Source organism: Phocoena sinus, chromosome 2, assembly GCF_008692025.1.
Source record: "Phocoena sinus isolate mPhoSin1 chromosome 2, mPhoSin1.pri, whole genome shotgun sequence".
Classification (NCBI taxonomy): Eukaryota; Metazoa; Chordata; class Mammalia; order Artiodactyla; family Phocoenidae; genus Phocoena; species Phocoena sinus.
The window spans coordinates 45,620,415-45,642,225 of NC_045764.1; the positions used below are offsets into that span (position 1 = coordinate 45,620,415).

Below are 21,811 nucleotides of genomic sequence, written 5' to 3' on the forward strand. Positions count from 1 at the left end.
ATTAATTCACTCAGTATCGTTTTTGACCTTCGTCCATGTGGTCAAAATGTGACCGTCAGATATCTTCATTCTGTATGATATATAACTTTATGTATAAGTTAGTGATCCATTCTACTCTAGAAAGGTATTTGAATTGATTGCAGCCTTGATTGGGGGTTTTTGTTTGTTGGTTGGTTTGCTTGTTTTTCAGCTATTATGAAAAGTGGTCTTGTCAACATTGTACATTTCATCTGGCGGACATGTGCAAGACTTTAGAGCAATGTCTCTCAATATGTAGTGCCTGGAGAGTAGCATCAGCATCACCTAGAAAGTTTGCTGAAATGAATTTCTCGGGCCCCTCCCCAATCCTGCTGAACCAGGAGCTGTAGGTGGGGCCCAGAGATCTTGTCTACACCAGTCCTCTGGCATTTCCCATGCATGTTAAAATTTGAAACCCACTGCTCCCAAGTTTATACCTAGGAGTAAAAATGATTATCTGATATACACATTCTGCTTAATAGTTAATGTAACCATTTCCCAAGTTACTGAACTGTCAGCATCAAATAAAAGTTATCAGTGTTCCACATCTTAGAAAACTCTTCTCATATGACTTCTAAGTTGTGTCAATCTCATGAGTTGTCATACTTTGTTGTGGTTTTAATTTCCATTTTCCTCACTACTAATAATATATATAGGTTTGGGGACCTTTCCACTCCTTTTTTCTCCTTTTGCCTAATTTTCTTCCCCCCTCTACCTTTTTATTGATTTGTAGAGGTGTTTTATGTAATCTAGATAGAACTTCTTTGTAATAGAAATATCTTCTCCAAGTTTGTGGCTTATTTTTTTTTTCCATTATATATTTTGATGAACAAAATTCTGATACTTAATGTCAACTTTATTAATTATTTTTGCTGTGGTTTGTGCATTTTGTGTCACTGTAGAGGGATCGTTCCCAGTCTCAAAGTCATAAAGATGCTCTTTAAATTTTTTATGGTTTTACTTTTTATATTAAATTTTAAAATCTGCTTGTGAATTGATTTCATTTTTGTATTTTGGATACCAACTGATCCAGTACCATTTCTTGAATATTCTACTTTTCCTCAGAGATCTACAGTTTCCACCAGGTCATATTGTAAATCAGGTTTCCTTATATAGGTGGGCTTGTCCATTCATTGGTCTCTTGTCTACACCAGTACCAATGTTACACAAACATCATTTGAATTTAGCATTGTCCTTCCCAGTTTGTTTTTCATCTTCAAGAATGCCTAGGCTCTTCTTGGTATTTTGCTCTTCCACGTAATAGTTAGAATTGACATGTGTTTCACAAAATACAGAACAAGACAAAGTCAATATGGAAAATAAGTCAGAATCAAAATTATTGAGTTAACTGTCAGAATCATGCCATTGATAAAGAACAGCAGAATGAAGCCAAATTAGAAATAAAAATAAGAGAAAAATTGGTGAAGTAGAATATGTGTGTAAAATAAAAAGGAATAACACTTAAAAGCTGTCTCTTTGAAAAACTAACAAAATGGGTTATTCTTTCCTGAGAGTTTTCAATGTACAAAGAGTAAAGACACAAATAAATAACAGCAGGCATTGAACGGGGAGATAATTCAGATGGGCAGAGATTAAACATATGAGGATATTATGAAGTTTTATGCTTAAAATGTTGAAAGATATATGAAAGAGGTGAAACTTGTACCACAGTGTATCCAAATGACTGAAAAAGAATGAGAACTTGAATGGTCCTACACCTACTAAATAATTGGATCAGTGGTTTAATTTCTTACCAGAAAACAAATCATAGGCCCAGGCAACTTTAGAGACACGTTTTTACCAAACATTCAAGGAGCAGATAAATCCTATATTATACAGATTCTTTTCAATTGCCTTCTAGCTGTTATCTTTTCCATTGAAAAGTCAATTGTCGGGCTTCCCTGGTGGCGCAGTGGTTGAGAGTCCGCCTGCCGATGCAGGGGACACGGGTTCATGCCCCAAGCCAGGAAGATCCCACATGCCACGGAGTGGCTGGGCCCGTGAGCCATGGCCACTGAGGCTGTGCATCCGGAGCCTGTGTTCTGCAACGGGAGAGGCCACAGCAGTGAGAGGCCCGCGTACCGGAAAAAAAAAAAAAAAAAAAAAAGAAGTCAGTTGTCAGTTTGATTGTTATTCATTGTGGAAGAAATGTGATTTTTCTTTAAACTTCACTATATCTACTTTTCCCCTTTCTTTTGGTCATGAATTATATGCAGTTTTACTATGAGATGCCTGCCTGTGATTTTTTTCCCCCTTCATCCTATTTGAGGTTCTTTAAATCTGTAACTTCACAGCTTTTATATTAGGTTTTTGGAAATTCTCATTCAATATCATTTATAGCTTTTCCCCATTTCTCTCTTACTCTCTTTTTCTGGACTCCAAGTTTTTACATCTAAATTAAAACTTTCTAAATGTGCCATGTAGCTGCTTTTTTTTTTTTTTTTGGTGTATTTTGTCATCATGTTTATATCTGCTTTAAGTATAGATATTTTCTACTAATACTCCAAATCACAAATGCTCTCTTTTCAGCTCTGCTATTAAATTCATTTAGTGAGCTCTTCATTTCACTTATCTTTTTAAAAAAAATTTTCCATTTCCATTGGATTCTACTTCATAGACCCCAGTTCTCTGCTGATATTCTCCATGTTATTTTAATCCATTTTCATGTATATATTAATATACACATATGTATATTATATATTAATCATGGATATATATATTTTTTTTAATTTAATTTAATTTTATTTTATTTTATTTTACTTTTTGCGGTACGCGGGCCTCTCACTGTTTTGGCCTCTCACGTTGCGGTGCACAGGCTCCGGACGCGCAGGCTCAGTGGCCATGGCTCACGGGCCTAGCCGCTCCGCGGCATGTGGGATCTTCCCGGACCAGGGCACGAACCCATGTCCCCTGCATCGGCAGGCGGACTCTCAACCACCGCGCCACCAGGGAAGCCCTAATCATGGATGTTTTAAAATTTATAACTGGTAACTCTTACATCTAAATAAACTTTTTGTTCTCCTTGTCTGTTTTTCTCTTGATTTTTGGTCATTGTTTTTTAATCCTGACCATACCTGGTTATTTTTTTATCAAATACTGGATAAGATTTATTAAAACATTTTAGAGGATATGGAATATGTTATTTTCCACAAGAGAGGATGTAGAGGAGGCAGTGAGGGTCTAGCAAGTCAGAATGATCCAGTTAGGGATTGAAATGATCCAAGGTAGGAAGGATTTCAAGCATTTTGAGGATTGATCTATTTCTGGTTTTACCCCTATGCTTAGTGCTTCAGGAGTCTTAAAATTCTGTAGTGTTTACTAGAGCCCTTATTTTCTAAGAGTCCTTAACTTTCAGTTTTTATTTCCCAACTCAGTGTGATTGCCAAAAACTTTTAGTTCCCACTTTCTGCTTGGCCTCAACTTTTCATCCTAGCCTCACATGCTTTAGGAAACAGTAAATTTCTCAAGGGAACATGCATGCAGAATGTCAGGCTTGCATCTCTGCGATTCCTTTCGTCCTTCAAGTCCTGGCTGCCATAGTTCCCCTGCACTCCAATTTTTACCTCCCTAGATAATTAAGATTGAAGCGAGCTCTAAACTGCTCCTGTGTGCTCAGCCACTTGTTTTACACAGTGAATTGGCAAAAATAAAACAAAATATAACAAAAAACTCTGAAGGAGTTAAAGCAATAGCAAACTAAGATGTACCTCGCTGCATTTGTCTCTTAACCTTGATCTTGTCCCCTCAGGTCTTGGATGCCTTGATTCTCCCTAAATGTCTTCATACAGAGTTTGTATAGATTATTCAGTTTTCACAGCTGTTTGGGGGGTTTCTGTTTGTTTTTTGTGGGTTATTTTGTTTTATGCAGAAAGAATGAGAGAAAGCTTCAGCTTCATACTGAAAAGCTGAAATTTACACGTCTACTTAACATACAGGCTTAACAACAAGGGTGTCTAAGAATTTTTCAAATCAACCCATACCTCTCCCAGTTTATGGGCTTTTTCTGTCCCCTGTTTTACTACTAGATTGTCTCATTACACACAAATTAAACCTTTTTTTTTTTAATACGTCCATGTTTATTTAGACTGGTATACACATTTACCATTGCTTTTGAACACATACATTCTCATGTTCAGCCTTTTTATACCAGGGACGACTTTCCTTCTCTTTGAAATAAATCTATTATATGTACTTTCATGAGGGTCTTTGGGTGATAAGCACTGCTGGCTCATGCTTTTCTGGAAAAGTCTCAGTTTTACTTGTAAGACAATTTGCTAGGTACAAGTTTCCAAATTGAAATACTGAAAGCATATGTATTTAAGTTATTCTACTCTCTCCTTGCTTCCCTTGTTGCATTGAGATATAAAGTCACTCAAATTGCTTTTTCTTTGAAGTTGAATTGTCTTTTCTCTCTAGCTGCTTGTGAATGTTTCTGCTTTTTTCCCAAGTATTCTTCAGTTCTACCATGACATTTTTAGGCCTAAATTCTTCTTTATTTATCCTAGTATGGGTTTTTTGGATCTTCCTATATGGTATATTTCAACAGTTCTGGAAAATCCTCAGTCATTGTATCTTCATATATTGCTTCCCCATTCTCTCATTAACCCTTTGCCCCCTCAACACCCATCAGACGTATGTCAGACCTTCTTGTTTCTATCTTCCATGTCTTTTAACCTCTTACATATCTGTATCTTTGTTTCTCTCATCTCCATTCTGAAGAACTTCTTTGGAATTATTTCTCAGTTCACTAATTTTCTCTTCAGCTGTTTGTAATCTGTTAATCAACATAGCCATTGCATTTAAATTTTATCATCTCCACTTTATATTGTTCCTCACCAGTAATCCAGCTCAGATTCCATGATCCATTTTAAAAATAATTTTCTTTCCTTCTCTACCTTCATTATACTTGATTAGCAACCTCGAGTAAGCATGGCTAGAGAAAAACATACAGTGTCTCCTGACAGTTATATTACATTTCTATGAGCCATTCTCTTTTCCTCTCTTCTAGACTATTTTATAACTTCTCTTCTGTCCTCGAACTCTAATACCTTCTCCCTGTCCTCACTCAGATCATGACCATGGTTGACACAAGTACCCATCTACTGCTATCTTGCCCTCACCATACCTACCTTTCCCCCTACCAACATCTATGTCCGTATCCTCTGCTTTTCCTCCTCTAACTGTGAATCACTGAACTGTTGCTTCTGAAGACCAACCCTCCATCTGTGCACTGGCTCCTACTCCTACCCACTGTTTCAAAAATATTGTTCCAACTCTTATTTCTTCTGTCTCCTACATCATCATTTTTTTCTCCCTCTCTCTCCTGTATTGTTGCTACATCCCCTTCCAGCTTCCACCCTGTTTCTCTGCTCTTTTTTATATCAAACTATTTCATAGAGTTATCTCTACTCACTGTCTGTAGTTTTGCTGTTCTCTCTTAAACTCACTGTTATCTGATTTTTGTCTTATCACTCCAGTCAGCTGCTCATTTCAAATCACCAATGACCAATTTTCAGTGACCATCTTATTTAGGAACGTATTGTTGCCCTCCTCTTTGTTTATCTTGTTTTCTAGGACAGCACAATCTCCCAGTGTATCTCTTTTGCTCTGACTGCTCCTCAGTCTCCTTTTCTCGTTCCTTTTAATCTTCTCCAACCCATAAATTTGCACTTTTCTAGGGATCACTACACTTGTAGGCCATTTCTCTACTGTTATTTCCTTGTTAAAATTATCCAGTCTGATACCTTTAAATACCATCTGGATGCTGATAATATGCAAATTTGTGCCTCTAGCCCTAGCCTCTTTTCTGAACTCCAAACCTTCTATCCATTGCCTACTCTGTGTCTCTGCAGGGATGTCTAATAGGTGCCTCAGACCCTCCTTCTCCAAACCTGTTCTTTCTACAGACTATTGTCTCCATTAATGAACCAATCCAGTCTTCCAGTTTTTCAAGCCCCACAACTGGCTCCTGTTCCTTTCTCACTTCTTGCCTTTCTAATCCTCTTGCTCACTCCTTATCAGCCAAGGGAGTTCTTACTATTCCTTGAACGTACTAGGCATACTCCCATTTCCGGACCTTTGGATTTGCTGTTCTTCTGACCAGAAACACTATTCACCTAGATTTGCACACTTCTCCAAGGGCTTTGCCCACATATTGCCCTTCTCAGCAAGGCTGTCTCTAACCACTCTAGTTATAATTGCAGTCCCAGCCCCATCGCCTGGTATTCCCTTTCTTACCTTCCTGTTTTGTTTTTTGTCACCCTCCTCATAGCCGTTCCTACCATCTGATGATGTAGAATATATAGTTTACTTATGTATCAATCTCATCCCTAATCCCCAAATATAATGTAAGCTCTATGAAGCCTGTTTTGTTTGTTGGTTGGTTGCTTGGTTTTGTTCACTGTTGTGTCTAAATCAGTGTGGTTCATGGTAGGTGTTCAATAAATGCTGGGACAATCATTTTATGCATGAAGTAAAGCAGTGACAAAAAGATGGGGTTAGTGCGTTAGTGCTCAGGGTCGGGGTGAGGGGGTCACACTTCAGAGTGAGGAAATGTTCAAGCAGTAGCTTCCTAAATGAGAGAAGGGTGTGTTCAGAAGCAAAATCCTGGACACCATTTCATCTCTTGGGGTCTGCAAATAGTGCAACATGACTAGGAATCTAGGATGTGTGGTGGGTGTTGGCTTATGAAATAGTCAAGTATCAGTCAGTTCGAGGAAGGTCTTAGATGTTAAACTATGAGGTCTAAATGTCATAAGGTAGGCCAGGAAGCAATAGAAAATATTCAGATGAAAGGGCATGACATGACCTGTAGGTGTTTTTTTTTTGGTTTTCTATTGTTTTGCTTTATTATGGTGGTACATAAGGCATTTTGTTTGTCTCTTTTAATGACAATAAATCCAGGTATACGTTATTGAGAAGGGGCCACTTACTGATTTGTTGTCATAGAAATGAACTTGCATGTGGTCAAATTAAGAACAAATTGTTGCATTGTTTTCTCTTTGTTTAACCCTTGAGTTTTTTGGATCAGAACTAGCATAGTTTGTTTCACAGTACTCAATACCTTTATTCTAAAATAATCATCTGTGTGTGACTCTCCCCCCAATCTGGGCCAGACACACACAGGATGGATGTTCATAAAGACTGATTATTTCAAGAGACACTGTTTTCAAATGTTTAGATTTAATCTTTAGTGTAACAAAAGAACTGATTTTCACAATATTCTGAAAGGTGTGTGTGTGCTTCTCTTTCTCATTTTCTTTGTCATAGGGGCCACACCAGTGGTTTTCACAGAAAGTTAGACCCCTCTTCAGTACTTTTCAAACGAAACATCTTCCAACCCCTTGAATATTCATTCAAAGTCATTGGGCTTTAAAGCAGCAGCGCCTTAACCAAACTAAATCAATTAGCCCTTCCTTTGTGCTTCTTGAGATGCTGTTTCTCCATACAGTTTTAACCCAGGAGTCTAGTCAGGAAGGTAGATGTTTGGTTAATTTTTGTCTGTTTTTCTTCTAAAATAATCAGTTCCACTTTTATAATAATTTTCTCTTAAGCCTTAATTGACTTTATGAGGTGAATCTTGACTTCTTTATTCTATTCCTTAAAATTCAGTGTTTACTTAGGGATATAGGAATGGGTAACTTAAAACAGAGAGTAGATTTTCCATTAGCTGAAACTTGATATAGAAGTTTCTCAAAGTTTTTCTACCACAAGTGAACATTTAATTTTGTTATTACATGCTTAGTGTTTATATGCTATCTTAAGTTATGTCATTCTACTACAAAGTAGAGTAGCAATTTGAGATCACCTAGTTAATCTGACCAATGTTGGGTCAAAGTTATACTCTGAATAATGATCGTATTGAGCAGCTCCCCAAATTTCTGTGGCATCCTTAGCTATTTATGAGAACAAACATAAAATAATCCATGATTTTGTAAGAGCACCCCTACCATAATATATATATGTGTGTGTGTGTGTGTGTATATAAATAAACATATATATATATATATTTAAATGAGGATCTTGATTCCATTGTTCAATTTCTTTTAAACATTATGAACAATGTGTAGGTCACAAATGGAAAATGCTAATTTATATAATCATACTTTGTATGTTTGTTTCATTTGTTTTAACAAATGCAATGTTTCTGGTTATTCAGAAACTTGATTTCATTTAATTGAGCTATTTCCTAGTCTTAAATCTACTCTCAAGGGACAGAAGGACAAAATTTTAAGTTAATCTTAAATGAGTAAATCCTGAAGTATTTGGGAAAATAGCCATGCTATTGTATTTGGTATTCCAAGTTAACTACCTTATAGTGAGGCATCCTCTTGGATGTATAGAAGATATTTAATAATTGGTTGGTTGGTCAATTTTATTGACCACTTCATAATGAAACCTGAGAAAAATGTAGCCTGATTTGTTCTTTAAAACTCTTTGTGACATAAGATAATATATTTCTCAGCCCTACCTAAAGAAGCAATACCTAGAGGATTCATTCAAGAGATATGTTCGTCTATGGCAATCTAAGTTCCTCAATCAGAGCTACCCTGGAACCACTGACTCCCTAAGATAGTATTTCTGTTTTTAGGTTTTCCCCCAGGAAAACACAAGTGTCTTTATGAATCATTTTTCCTCATGATTTGGCATGCTTATATTCTTCATATCTATAGATATGATTATATTCTTCATATCTAATTTCATAGAAATTATGGCAAACACATTTTGGGGTAGAAAGTGAAGAAATATTTGTAAGCTGAAGATTTGAGGTAATTTCTTAAAGTTACGTTTTTGAGGAAGGTTCAGATGGGGTCACCATAGCATCTGCATCATGGAACATAGGGAAACCTGCGTGGTGGGGTGAGAAGCTTCCTTGGTGTCAGAGAAATCAGGCTTCACTGATTCTGACATTTTATAGGTGGTTCTGTTTTAATTCTGAGTAGTTGTTCCCTTGAATGGATATATTATATTCACTTGTTGGTGGACATTTGGGCTGCTGCCAGTTTTGTTGTTGTTGTTATTTGGAATGAAGCTGCCATGTTCTGAACATTTGTGCGCAAGTCTCTGGGTCATATGTTAAATATCTAGGAGTAGGAAAGCTTGAATTACAGAGGTGTATGCACAACTTTTTGAAAAACTGCCATGTGGTTTCCCAAATCAGGTATCATTTTGTATTCCTACCAGGAGTGTATAAGACCTCCAGTTGTTCCACATTGTCAACACTTTATATCTTGTCAGTTTTCTTTTTTAATTTTAGCCTTTCTAATATGTGCTATTTCATAGGAGTTATTTGCATTTTCGTGATGGTTAATCAAGTTGGATGTCTTTCCATGTGCTTTTAGACATTCATATAGATTTGTGTGTACGTGAAGAGTCTGATCAAATATTTCACCAATCTTTATTGAGTTGTCTTCTTACTAAGTTGTAAGAATTCTTTATATATTCCAGATACATGTTCTCTTTCAGTATATGTGTAGAAAATACTTTCTCCCATTTTGTGACTTTTTTTTTTTCATTTCTTAATTGTGTCTTCCAAAGAGCAAATGAAGAATAATTTCAATGAAGTTTCCTTTTTATTTTATTTACATTATTTTATTGTGCTTTTTTGTCCTAAGAAATCTTTGGTCTACCCTCCCCTATGCCAGAGGTTTTCTCCTATGTGTATTCTAGAAGTTTTGAAATTTTAGCATTTACTTTTAGATATTATGATTTATTTAATTTCTAAATATGGTAAGTGGTAAAGGTTAGTGATTTTTTTTTCCCCACACATATATCCAGTTGTTCCAGGGCCATTTGTTGAAAAGACACTCTTTTCTCCCATTGAATTACCTTGGCAACTTTCTTAGAGATCAGTTAATTACATATATGTGGATTCTATTTTCTGTTCCATTACTATAGCTTTATAGTAAACTAAATTACGTAGTATAAGCTTTATTTTTTAAAATTGCTTTGATTATTCTGTTATTTACATTTCAATATAATATTCAGAATCAGCTTGTCAATTTCTACAAAATTGGGATTGCTTGCATCTGTGGATCAATTTGTGAAGAACTGCCATCTTAACAATATTGAGTCTTATAATCCATGAACTAGTGGCATTTCTGTCCACTTCTTTCTGTGTTCTGTAACGTTCCTCAGTAATATTTTATAATTTCCAGGGAAGAGATCTTGCTCACGTTTTGTGAATTTTATTCCCATGTATTTTATGGGCTTTGGTTCTACTGTAAATGGAAAATCTTAAATTTTATTTTCCAGATTTTTGCTGCTAGTTTTAAAAATATAATTGATTTTTTAGAAGTAACTTTATACCCTGTCAGTGCTGGATTTGTTATTTCTAGGATTTGCTTTGTAGATTCCTTAGGATTTTCTATGTAAAAAGTCAGGTTATCAATAAAAAGCGACAGTATTGCTTTCCTCCTTTCTGATACTTATGCCTTTTATTTCATTTATTTTCCTTCATTGCAATGACTAGGACATTCAGTCCAATACTGAATAGGAGTAGTGAGAGCAGACATCCCTACCTTGTTTCTAATTTTAGAAGGAAATCATGCAGTTTTCTCCATCATAGAATCATTTTGTCTGTTCTAGAACTTCATCTAAATGGCATACAGTATGTGCTCTTTTTTGTATAAGGCTTCTTTCTCTCTCAGTGTGTTTTTGAGATTTATTCATGTGGTTGCATGCCTAAGTAACTTCCTTCCTAGCAAGTGTTGATTTTTTTAAAAGCAACTTCTCAAAGCATAATTTACATATTACCAACTATAGCCAAATATGATCAAATACGATAACTGTAAGATTTTTGTAAGTGTCCTTTATCAGATTGAGGAAATTCCTTCTATTCATTGTTTATTAATAGTGTTGAATTTTTGGTCAATATTTTTTTCCACATCTATTGAAATAATCAAGTGTTTTTTTCTCCTTTCTGTCAATGTGGTGAATTACATTGTTTTTTAATGTGAAACTAATCTTACATTCTTGGAACATATTCTACTTGGTCACACTGTAGTATATATTTTTCATATATTTCTTGATTTGGTTCACTATTATTTTCTTAAGGATTTTTGCATCTTTGTTCCTGTTGAATATTTGCCTGTAGTTTATTTTGTTGTAATGGCTTTGTCAGGTTTTGGTATCAGGGTAACACTGGCTTCATAAAATTGGCTGTGAAGTGTTCCCTCCAACATAATGTTCTTTCTTCTTTGAATGTTTGAAAGAATTCAACAGTAAAAGCATTTGAACCTGAATTTATCTTGGTGGGGACATTTGTTCAATTTTGTTAAGTTGCATTTTTCAATAATTTTTTCCTTTGTTTAAATGGTCAAAGTTTTTGCCACAGAGTTATTCGTTTTATTTTCATCTCTACCTTTTATGCTTGCAATGTTTATTCTGTTAACTTTCAATGTAATTGTTGATATGTTGAATTTAGGTTACCATTTTATTAGTTTTTTATTTGTCTACTATGTTTCTTATTCCTATTTCCCTTTTCTTACCTTTTAGAATTCCATTTTAATTCATCTGTTGACTTTTTATCTATTCTTCTCTGCTTGTTCTTCACTGATTGGTCTAGAGATTAATCCTGTTAGACTCAAATTGCACATTTGGTCGCACCTGCTGTGGGTGGCAGCTTCGATCCCAATTCAGACACTGCTTTGAGTCTGCCCCATGTGTGTGGTACAGATCGTAGCAGAGTTCACCTACAGAATTTGGGATTTTCTTTTGCTTACTCTCTCCTTCCAGTGTGTTTGTACACTCTCTGGTGGCCCTAATTGTCACTGACTCCTTTGCCTATATCCTTCATTCAGAAAGATGGCAAATTTTTCTGTTGAGTACCAACTGGTATCATCTCTGTGTCTGCAGCTGCTCTTGAGTCAAAAGGTGCAAGAAACGTTAAAGTGACTCCATTCAGATCTGAGTTCTTTTCCCAAGGTTTCAACTCCGCTGCAAAATTAAATAACTTTGTTTCAGACTCTCAGATAATTGGTCTCCCCTCCCTGCCAAGGGTTTCTATTTGTTTTTGCTAGAAGCTATTGCTAGGAAATTAATCCTTTATTACAGAAGTAGGAATTAGGCATTGATTTTTAAAATGTTTCTGAAGGTACTAGTCTCTCACTCTAAAAGAGTTTCAAGCCCTTTGAATGTGATATTTAAATGTGGCTCTTTTTTTTTTCTTTTTGTAAAACACTCTGGGCTTACTTACCTATACCTGGTGGAGGCAAATATTATGGCAAATGAGGTGTTTGTCTAACACAGCTGTCCCTCTAGTATTGGTTGACGCACAAGTAATTTTTTTGAAGACATTTTATAAATAGTTGATGATGAAAATAAATCAAAAATATGTTGTTTCCTATTTTTTTCTCAATAGTTTTAGGTCAGCCTCTTTTTACTTGAAATTATATTTAGAAATTTAAAAGAACAGTAAAACCCCACTTATCCAGTAGATACAAATTAAGAAATAGTAATCCTTTAGAACACAGTTAAAACCTCTAATCCTAAAAGAACTTTAAGAACAGGGAAAGGGAAATAGGTAACAATAAGGAAAATCACTAGTTTTACATAGTAGAGAAGTTGCTGTACTGTTTTCTCTACTTTTCTCTATGTTGTTCATAATGAAACAAAGCAAGACAAAAAAGTAAAAGAAAAAGAAAGCTTTAAAAAGCTAGGAAATTATAGGAAAAAATATATATTATGAAATAATAAATAAAAGAAAGTTGATAAAGCACACCAAATTAATAGACTGGAAGACATCAACAGTGTAATAATTTGCATTGAATCAAAAAGTATTTCAAAAATTCTGTACTTATTAAAAAATATAGAGAGATTTAGCATTAAAACAAAATATAATGTATAGACTGGGAGGCTAAAGGAAAATGTCATGATTTGCAGTTTATATGATTTTTCACACCACATCTCCAAAATGATACATTTGCAATCTCATAACAAGCAATAAGAGGGCTCAGAAATAATGGGAACAACATATAAATCAATGTTCCTGTACCTAGAAGTAACCAACTAAAGTATACATATTTGAAAATGACCCCATTTGTAATAGTATCAAAAGTGTTAAGTTACTTACAAAAAATAACAAAACATATGCAAAATCATTATGGTGAAAGTAAAAAAGATATTTTGAGATACATAAAAGAAGTCCTGAGTATATGGAGAAATAAACAGTCCTTATAATTCAGAAGGTCAATGTCAGGATTTCAGTTCTCTCTGAATTGACATATACATTAAAGGCTATCTGAATAAAAATTTCACCAGTAATTTTATAGAATGTTGCAAACTGATTTTTAAATACATGTGGAAGGATAACGGGCAAAGAACGATCTGAGATAATTTTGATAGTGAAGTAATTGGGACTTACCCACTCAGATATCATCTGGTTATAAACTGCTGTTTAACAACATGGTCTTGGTGAAAGAACAATAATATAATTCAGTGGAAGGGATGAGAGGGTCCGTAAACAACCAACACAGTCATGTGGGAAGCTGATGTGTGACAGAGGTGGGCATGTAGATCAGTGAGCAAAGTATGGATCCCTTCAGTAATCTAATTCTGAGAGTTGACTGTACTCAATATTTTGTAATAACCAATAAGGGAAAAGAATCTGAAAAAAAAAAAGATATATATGTGTGTATAACTGAATCACTTTGCTGTACACCTGAAACTAATACAACGTTGTAAATCAACTATAGTTCAATTTAAAAAAATGAAATAAAAATAAAAGTTGGCTATATGTGAGGATGGAGTTCAAATCGGATGCTTGTTTCCAACGATAAACCAAAAAGCATTTGAGACAAAACAAGGAACACGCACACATACACCCACACACACACAATTATCTTTTGGAAGCAAACACAAGGAAATTGCTTTATCACCTCAGGGTAGCATATGATTTCTTAAGTAGAACATTGAATATTAAATGGCAGAAATGCTAAAGTCAAAGATTAATATGTTTGACTATATTAAAAAGCAAGACACTGTTTCAACCTAAGTTTTCATTGATAAGAGAGTATAATGGAAAAATTGCAGAACATTCATTGGAATGGGGTACCATAGATCAGGTAAAATGAATATACTTGATTTATACATAACACCACCAATAGATCTATAAAACATAGTATTGAACAAAAAAATTCCAGAACGATCTCAACATTTTGATACTGTTTATTTCTAATATAAACCTTATGTCTCCTCAAGTGTCAAAGATTCACACTGATCATCATCTTCTTGTGGCCATGTAGCCTCAAAATGCGAAGATTTTAAGATTTTTATGGATAAACAACAAGGTCCTACTGTATAGCACAGGGAACTATATTCAGCATTCTGTGACAAACCATAATGGAAAAGAATATGAAAAAGAATACATACATATATATATAAATATATATAACTGAGTCACTTTGCTGTACAGCAGAACTTAATACAACATTGTAAATCAACTATACGTCAATAAAATTAAAAAAAATATTTTAAAGAGACTTCAGAAAACTGAAGTTTTTATCCAAGATATTTGAATTTTTCAGCATTGGCAGCCTCTTTGAAAAGTAATCATTCTTTCTAGTTCATATACACTTCAGTGTTGTCATAAATTGGCCTGTGGCCAACCTCTTCGTGACTTTTGGATTTTCCACACTACTTTTCCTAAATTCTGGTACATTGAATCCAGCAGCAAAAAACTCTGAATAAGGTTGATAGGGTAATGAGGTTTCCAAATATGGGAACTCTATTCCAGAGTGTGACAGGCCAACTCATTTCTCTGTCTTCCTTATTCTGCTACCAGTTCTAAAACTGTGTTAGTCATCATGTGTGTATCTTTGTGTGTGTGTGTGTGTGTGTGTGTGTGTTTAACCTATTTGGAACTATATAGAGAATCCTGGGTTTAATCTCCTTAAGTCAATGAATAGGAATTGAAGATTGCTCCCATACTGCTTTTTCAAGCAGTCATTTTTGTCTGTGTCTTCCAATCAGGTGTTTTTAGTCACTGTCTGGAATTTTGAACTGTACATGATCCCACTGGCATTATCGCTCCTCTTTGTCTACAATTTCATCAGACCTACGTTCGGGAAGGTTGGCAGCATCCAGGACAGCCAGGTGAGCAAAGATTCCAATAATTCTGACATTTGACTAAAGAAAAAATGTGTTAGCAGTAAACCACCACCACCAAATCATGACCTGAGTCCCCTGCATTTGAGGAGCAACACTGCACATGTATTCATGTTACAGGGAAGATATTTATCATGTGTAATCTGGAGTCTTCTTCCTAGAGCATCTCGTGTTCCTGAGTCTTGGCCTGCCTTCTTAGCCTGAGTGAGCCATCTGGTTCTTGGTCAGCATTTCCATGCGGGCAGCACATGTCTGCGTGCCCATCTGGTTCTCCATAAGGTTCCTGGGAATGAGATTCTCAATCACTAGAGAAAAGCCTTTGGTGGCTCCTTGAGCCCCTTCAGGGCACACACAACTGGGAGGCTGCCTCAGGCCTCTCCATATAATTATCCTGTGCAATATTCTCCTCTAGGCTGAAGCCTCAGGGGATGCTCTGAGGCTTGCCAACTCCCAGGGAAATCAGAGAGTGCGTGGGCATGGGCCCCTCTGTTCTTGAGTGCCCAAGTTTTTCTTGCAATTCTCAAACTCGCCGTGGTGTTAAAGGAAGCACAGGCAAGGCCTCTTCTCAAAGACATCGCCCAGCATTTACTTTTCTTAATTTTTCTCCAGCTCTCCCTCCCCTACCCCTCTTATCCCAGCCCATAGAATCTTTTTCTGCTCTGGGTTAGAAGGAACTTGTATTTATAGACTTGCTTTATGATATAATCTTGGCATTCCAGATTCAAGAACCAAGTTGTTAAAACAAAAATCAAAGGTCTTGAGACTTGATAACATCCTTTAGAAAAATCACCTGCACATTAGGTTTTCTAAGACTCAAAAGCTGACCATCTTCACCTATTTTTCCTTATAAATGTTCTGATTATTTTAAGAAATCATCTCTGAAATAATGGATATTTAAGGAATGTTTCTGGTTTCATTTGGGATGGGGGAAATGAGTGTTATGGCCGGGAGTAAAACCTCAGACAAATTCCAAATTCTGTTCTGTTTGGTTTTTGACTGTGTAGTGCAATAAGCATGTGCATATATCAATAAATGAGGGGCCTGAAGATGCTAGAACCAAGTAACAAATAAATAGCTTTAAAGTACAGGTTTATGTAAGGACTAAGTTTCACAGAGGTACAGATGAGGGAAATTTTTACAGAGAAGCATCTGTTGTAAAAGTGCTGTCAACTAACATTTTTACAGTTTTAATCAGATTTTATTTTCCCAGGTATATATATGTATACGTTTATAGCATGTGTATGTGTACATGTGTATTTGTAGGCAGGTATATATATGTATATATGTGTGTGTATGTAAATATGGGTACATAAGTGTACTTGTGTGTGTATGCATATAAACATGTATGTGTGTGTATGAAACCTTTTAAATTTACTAAACATTTTCTAATTTATTACCTAATTTAATCTTGGTAACATAACCATGAAGAGTCAAGAACTACTGTTTTCATTTCATGCTTCATAAAGCTAACGTTCACAGTGGCAAAGTGATTTGCTCAAATTTACAAGCAGCTCATGCAGCTCAATATCAAAAAAAACAAACAACCCAATCCAAAAATGAGAAGACCTAAATAGACATTTCTCCAAAGAAGATATACAGATTGCCAACAAACACATGAAAGAATGCTCAACATCACTAATCATTAGAGAAATGCAAATCAAAACTACAATGAGATATCATCTCTCACCGGTCAGAATGGCCATCATCAAAAAATCTAGAAACAATAAATGCTGGAGAGGGTGTGGAGAAAAGGGAACCCTTTTGCACTGCTGGTGGGAATGTGAATTGGTACAGCCACTATGAAGAACAGTATGGAGGTTCCTTAAAAAACTCCAAATAGAACTACCATATGACCCAGCAATCCCACTACTCGGCATATACCCTGAGAAAACCATAATTCAAAAAGAATCATGTACCAAAATGTTCATTGCAGCTCTATTTACAATAGCCAGGAGATGGAAACAACCTAAGTGTCCATCATCGGATGAATGGATAAAGAAGATGTGGCACATATATACAATGGAATATTACTCAGCCATAAAAAGAAACGAAATCGAGTTATTTGTAGTGAGGTGGATGGACCTAGAGTCTGTCATACAGAGTGAAGTAAGTCAGAAAGAGAAAGACAAATACCATATGTTAACACATATATATGAAATCTAAGGAAAAAAAATGTCATGAGGAACTTACGGGTAAGACGGGAATAAAGACACAGACCTACTAGAGAATGGACTTGAGGATATGGGGAGGGGGAAGGGTAAGCTGTGACAAAGTGAGAGAGTGGCGTGGACATATATACACTACCAAATGTAAAATAGATAGCTAGTGGGAAGCAGCCGCATAGCACAGGGAGATCAGCTTGGTGCTTTGTGACCGCCTGGAGGGGTGAGATAGGGAGGGTGGGAGGGAGGGAGATGCGAGAGGGAGGAGATATGGGAACATATGTATATGTATAACTGATTCACTTTGTTATAAAGCAGAAACTAACACACCATTGTAAAGCAATTGTACTCCAATAAAGATGTATGTAAAAAAAAAAAAAATTTTAAAAAAAAAAAAAAAAAAAAAAAAAAAAAAAAAAAAAGTCACACAGCAAAACAGTGCTGGAACGATGTCTCCAGCTGAAGACTTTGTCTCAAGATGAAGACTTCTGACTCCTAATTACATTAGAGTTTTTTCCTCCCATAACATGTTTCATTGTATTCATTTTTATCCATGTGCTTTTATGAAACATGCTTGTTGCCATCATTAAATAGGTTAGTTCTCCAGCATCAGTAAGTATCCCACAGACTGCTAGGTGGAGCTCCTAGGAATTCTGGGAGGTAATACAGTACTAGCCCTGAAGAAATTGCTCAGTAGTTTATGGAGGATAGCAGAGTACTGTCTGGATACTTCAGAGTTACTCCCTTATACAAGCATTATATTGACCATTCTTTTTTCTATTGGAACAATGGCATCTTATTAGCATGCCTGACCTTTGCAAGGTTAAGCAGAAAGGTAAGTGTTCAAATTGAAAATAGTCCTTGGTTTTCTGATACCCAGCATTCTTTTGAAGCTACCAAATCGTTGGATTGTGTACCAACATGTGTTAGCTTTTAAATGTAGCAGTGATATGATTCAAGGGTACCTGTTAACTAGCCAAGATCTCTAAATGAATCTGAACAAGCCTCTGTGCAGCACAGCTGGTGCTGGGGCCCCTGAACTAAAGGCAGTCCCCCCTTTAGTCCAGATCTGAGCCTTGAGTTTCCTTCCCTCACCTGCCCCTCACCCACCCTGAAGCCCAAGGAAAACAAGAATGCCATATAGAAACCTGTAGCTTATTCTTGAGATTGATTACGTTCAGACTGATGCATTTAATACTGTCTAATGTTTCGGTAATGGACCCAGAGGAAAAGTGCAGTCATTCTAACGATGAGCCCAGCACAGACGGAGTGTGGTGTTCTCAGCCTTAACACAGCAGCTGCTTCATTTGTCAGACTCAGAACAAAACTGTTTACAGATAGTACAACTCCGCAATGCATTTTTAAAGCTGGCTGCCTTCGAAAGGCACTCCCCTAATAGCTTTATTTATACTTAACAGTTTTATGTAGATTATACATATTGTTTACAACCTTGGCAAGGCATCCCTTAACTTTAAAAGTGTCCTTTTTAAAGAAGTTACAGTGTTTTGTTTTTTTTTTTTTTTGTGGTACGCGGGCCTCTCACTGTTGTGGCCTCTCCCGTTGCGGCACACAGGCTCCAGACGCACAGGCTCAGCGGCCATGGCTCACGGGCCTAGCCGCTCCGCAGCATGTGGGATCTTCCCGGACCGGGGCACAAACCCATGCCCCCTGCACCGGCAGGCGGACCCCCAACGACTGCGCCACCAGGGAAGCCCTACAGTGTATTTTAAAAAGACTAGTGTTGCAATGATATAGGAAAACTTTAAGCATGAGTACGCATTTCATTCGTAGTCGGTAATTTCGGTTGACGTTTTATTACAAATTATGGATTTTCCTTACAGGAGAGCACGGACATAGATGAGGAGAAGTATGAAGATGACAAGGTGGGTGTGCTCGAGAAAGGACACAAAGGGGGAACATGACTGCTTCCAGTGTTCTAGCCGGTTGAGTCAAACTATATATATATATATATATATATATATATTATTTATTTATTTTTTTTTACTACTATAGGGTGACCAGTATAGCGATATTCTCATAATGTATAAAGGGTATCCCTTTTTTAAGATTCTTAAAATGAGGATGAAAAGGGACGAAATATAAGGAATAACTGAAATGTTATAGAAGCATCCCTCTAGGAGGCCTGTCATTTGAGGCAAAGATTAGCCTTCCCCTTGGTGGATGAAAGGTAGATGAAAGGTAGCCCAGGAAGCCAAAAGTAAATCAAGTGCAATCACTATTCCTTTAGGCTCATGTCTGCACTCTGCAGGGTGGTCACCCGCTTCAGAACCTGTCACTTGCCCAGCTGTTGCTGGCAACGTTTTCAGCTCTACGTCTGTGTACATCTGTCCTTTCTCTCCTCCTGGGAGATTCTCTCAAATCTGCTACTTTTTGTTGTCATTACGCTTTCAGACAAACCTTCTGGAATAAAATGAAAAAAAAAAAAAAGTGAAATGCCAAATGAGATGCTACTAGCTTCATGGCCGCCCAGTCCCCTAGAACCTATGGGTCTACGGGGCTAGGGTGATAGTGTGTAGAAGGCTGACAGGAGAGGAAAGGGGCGAACGGGGGAAACTTAAGAGTTAAGTATCCAATATAAAATGTCCAGAAAATAGAAACGAATTTAAAAACACTAGCTCCATGACACAGACAGCCTTAAAATTAATTGAGCAAGCCAGATGGTTTTGCCCATTTGAAGGATGCTGGGCAGATTACAAAGTAAATCTTATTTGTTGTGCTAAAATGATTATTAACAGCAAAGTAATAAAGTATATATTTTTTTAAAGGGAATTGACCCTTTTTAGAATGAAGGTCCCAAGATGCAACTTTCTTCTTCTTCTTTTTTTTAATTAATTAATTATTTTTTTGGCTGCTTTGGGTCTTAGTTGCTGCACGCGGGCTTTCTCTAGTTGCAGCGAGCAGGGGCTACTCTTTGTTGCAGAGCACGGGCTCTAGGCTGGCGGTCTTCAATAGTTGTGGCTCACAGGCTCTAGAGCACAGGCTCTGTAGTTGTGGTGCACCGGCTTCATTGCTCCATGGCATGTGGGATCTTCCTGGACCAGGGATTGAACCTGTATCCCCTGCACTGGCAGGCGGATTCTTAACCACTACACCACCAGGGAAGGCCTGCAACTTTCTTCTTGATGAACTGACGTGAGTGGCCTCTGAGTGATGTAACTCCTTGAACATTAAAATAGTCATAGCTAAGCTAATGTGCATTAGGGGTTGTTTAACCAAAGGAAACACAGGTATTGATTAAATTATTTTAAACCTACATTAGGCATAATTATCAATTTTATTAACCAAAGTTTGGAAGTGAAGAAGATTTCTTTCTCTTGGACCAAGTCTGTGTAAACGAGCCACCCCATGGAAGGAGGATGCCATCCACCCTTGAGAGATAATTGTGACCATGGGGCTTTGTCCCATCTGATAAAGGAGACATCTAACAAGAAGGCAATGGATGAAAAAGTGGTGTCGATGAACTGTCAGGCAACAGATTGAGCCATGAAAGTCTATACCAGTGTTTTTCACCATCTAACCTTCCATCGTGGTCCTTCAAGGGCTGTCTGGGGGCCTGGGGGTGTGGAGGTAGAGCCATTTGGGCTGTGCATCAAGCTTTTCTGGGCAAGGATAACTGAGTTGGAACTACAACATCTACATGCATGAGCCTGGGAGCTCTTGCGTTCATCCAAGCACAGCCCTCCACGCAACAGTTGTGGCAGCCCATCCCACACTGAGGATGTTGGCTCTGGGGTTCTTCATGTCTCCTCCAGGGCCATTCCATTCTTGAGATACTTTGATTGTAGTATGTTTGTAGGGCCTTTAATAGCCCCACGTGGCCATGTTTGTTTTGCTTCCTCAATTTCATATTTCTGTGGAAACTTCTAGAGGAATAAGTCTGAAATGAAATGTTGACTTCTGTTTGTGCCTCTTCTGCTGAACACACGCCTTCTATTGTGAGGGGATTTTGGCAAACTTTGCAGTCTTTTTGCACGTCTCTTCACTCTCACTCCTCTAAGAGATGGGTAAACTAGAGCAGTTTTCAACTTTTAAGACTTCGGGAGCATACATCCATCTATATATTATTACACTTCATCATTTCTTCTCCATGTAGAGCAGCCTCCATGCCTGGGATGGGTCCCTCAAGCACACAGGCCCTGGGCTACTGCCCTCCACAGTGTGCTGACTCCAAGGGCTTCTGTTGTGTGTTCGACATGACAGACGGGCTTCTGGGAACTGTAACACACCCAGTGAGAGATGAACTGTTTACAGATTATAAACACACAGCCGTCTCCTTCCAAACCAGAAGAGGAGAGGAACTCCTTTCTACCCAAACAATCCATCTTGAAAGTGACACTCCTTAATTGCCAGCACCCCTTCCCACCAAATACCATCATGGACGACTGTGGAAGATGAAAGCATGCTGGGGCCCCTTGGCACAGCTTCCTTGGGAGATGGACACATTCCCATATTCTGCCTGTCTCTGATGCACAGGCCAGGACATGGTCTGGGGTCTGTCATCTTTT

The 21,811-nt window shown here is 37.1% G+C and overlaps 1 protein-coding gene across 1 annotated transcript in view; it reads left to right on the plus strand.

The window, feature by feature from the left end:
- MCTP2 (multiple C2 and transmembrane domain containing 2) overlaps positions 1–21,811 on the plus strand; it is a 299,372-nt gene that overhangs the window by 244,624 nt on the left and 32,937 nt on the right. The window contains 2 exon segments of the mRNA XM_032623883.1: positions 14,989–15,111; positions 19,127–19,168. Coding sequence (XP_032479774.1) covers positions 14,989–15,111; positions 19,127–19,168 — 165 coding nt within the window.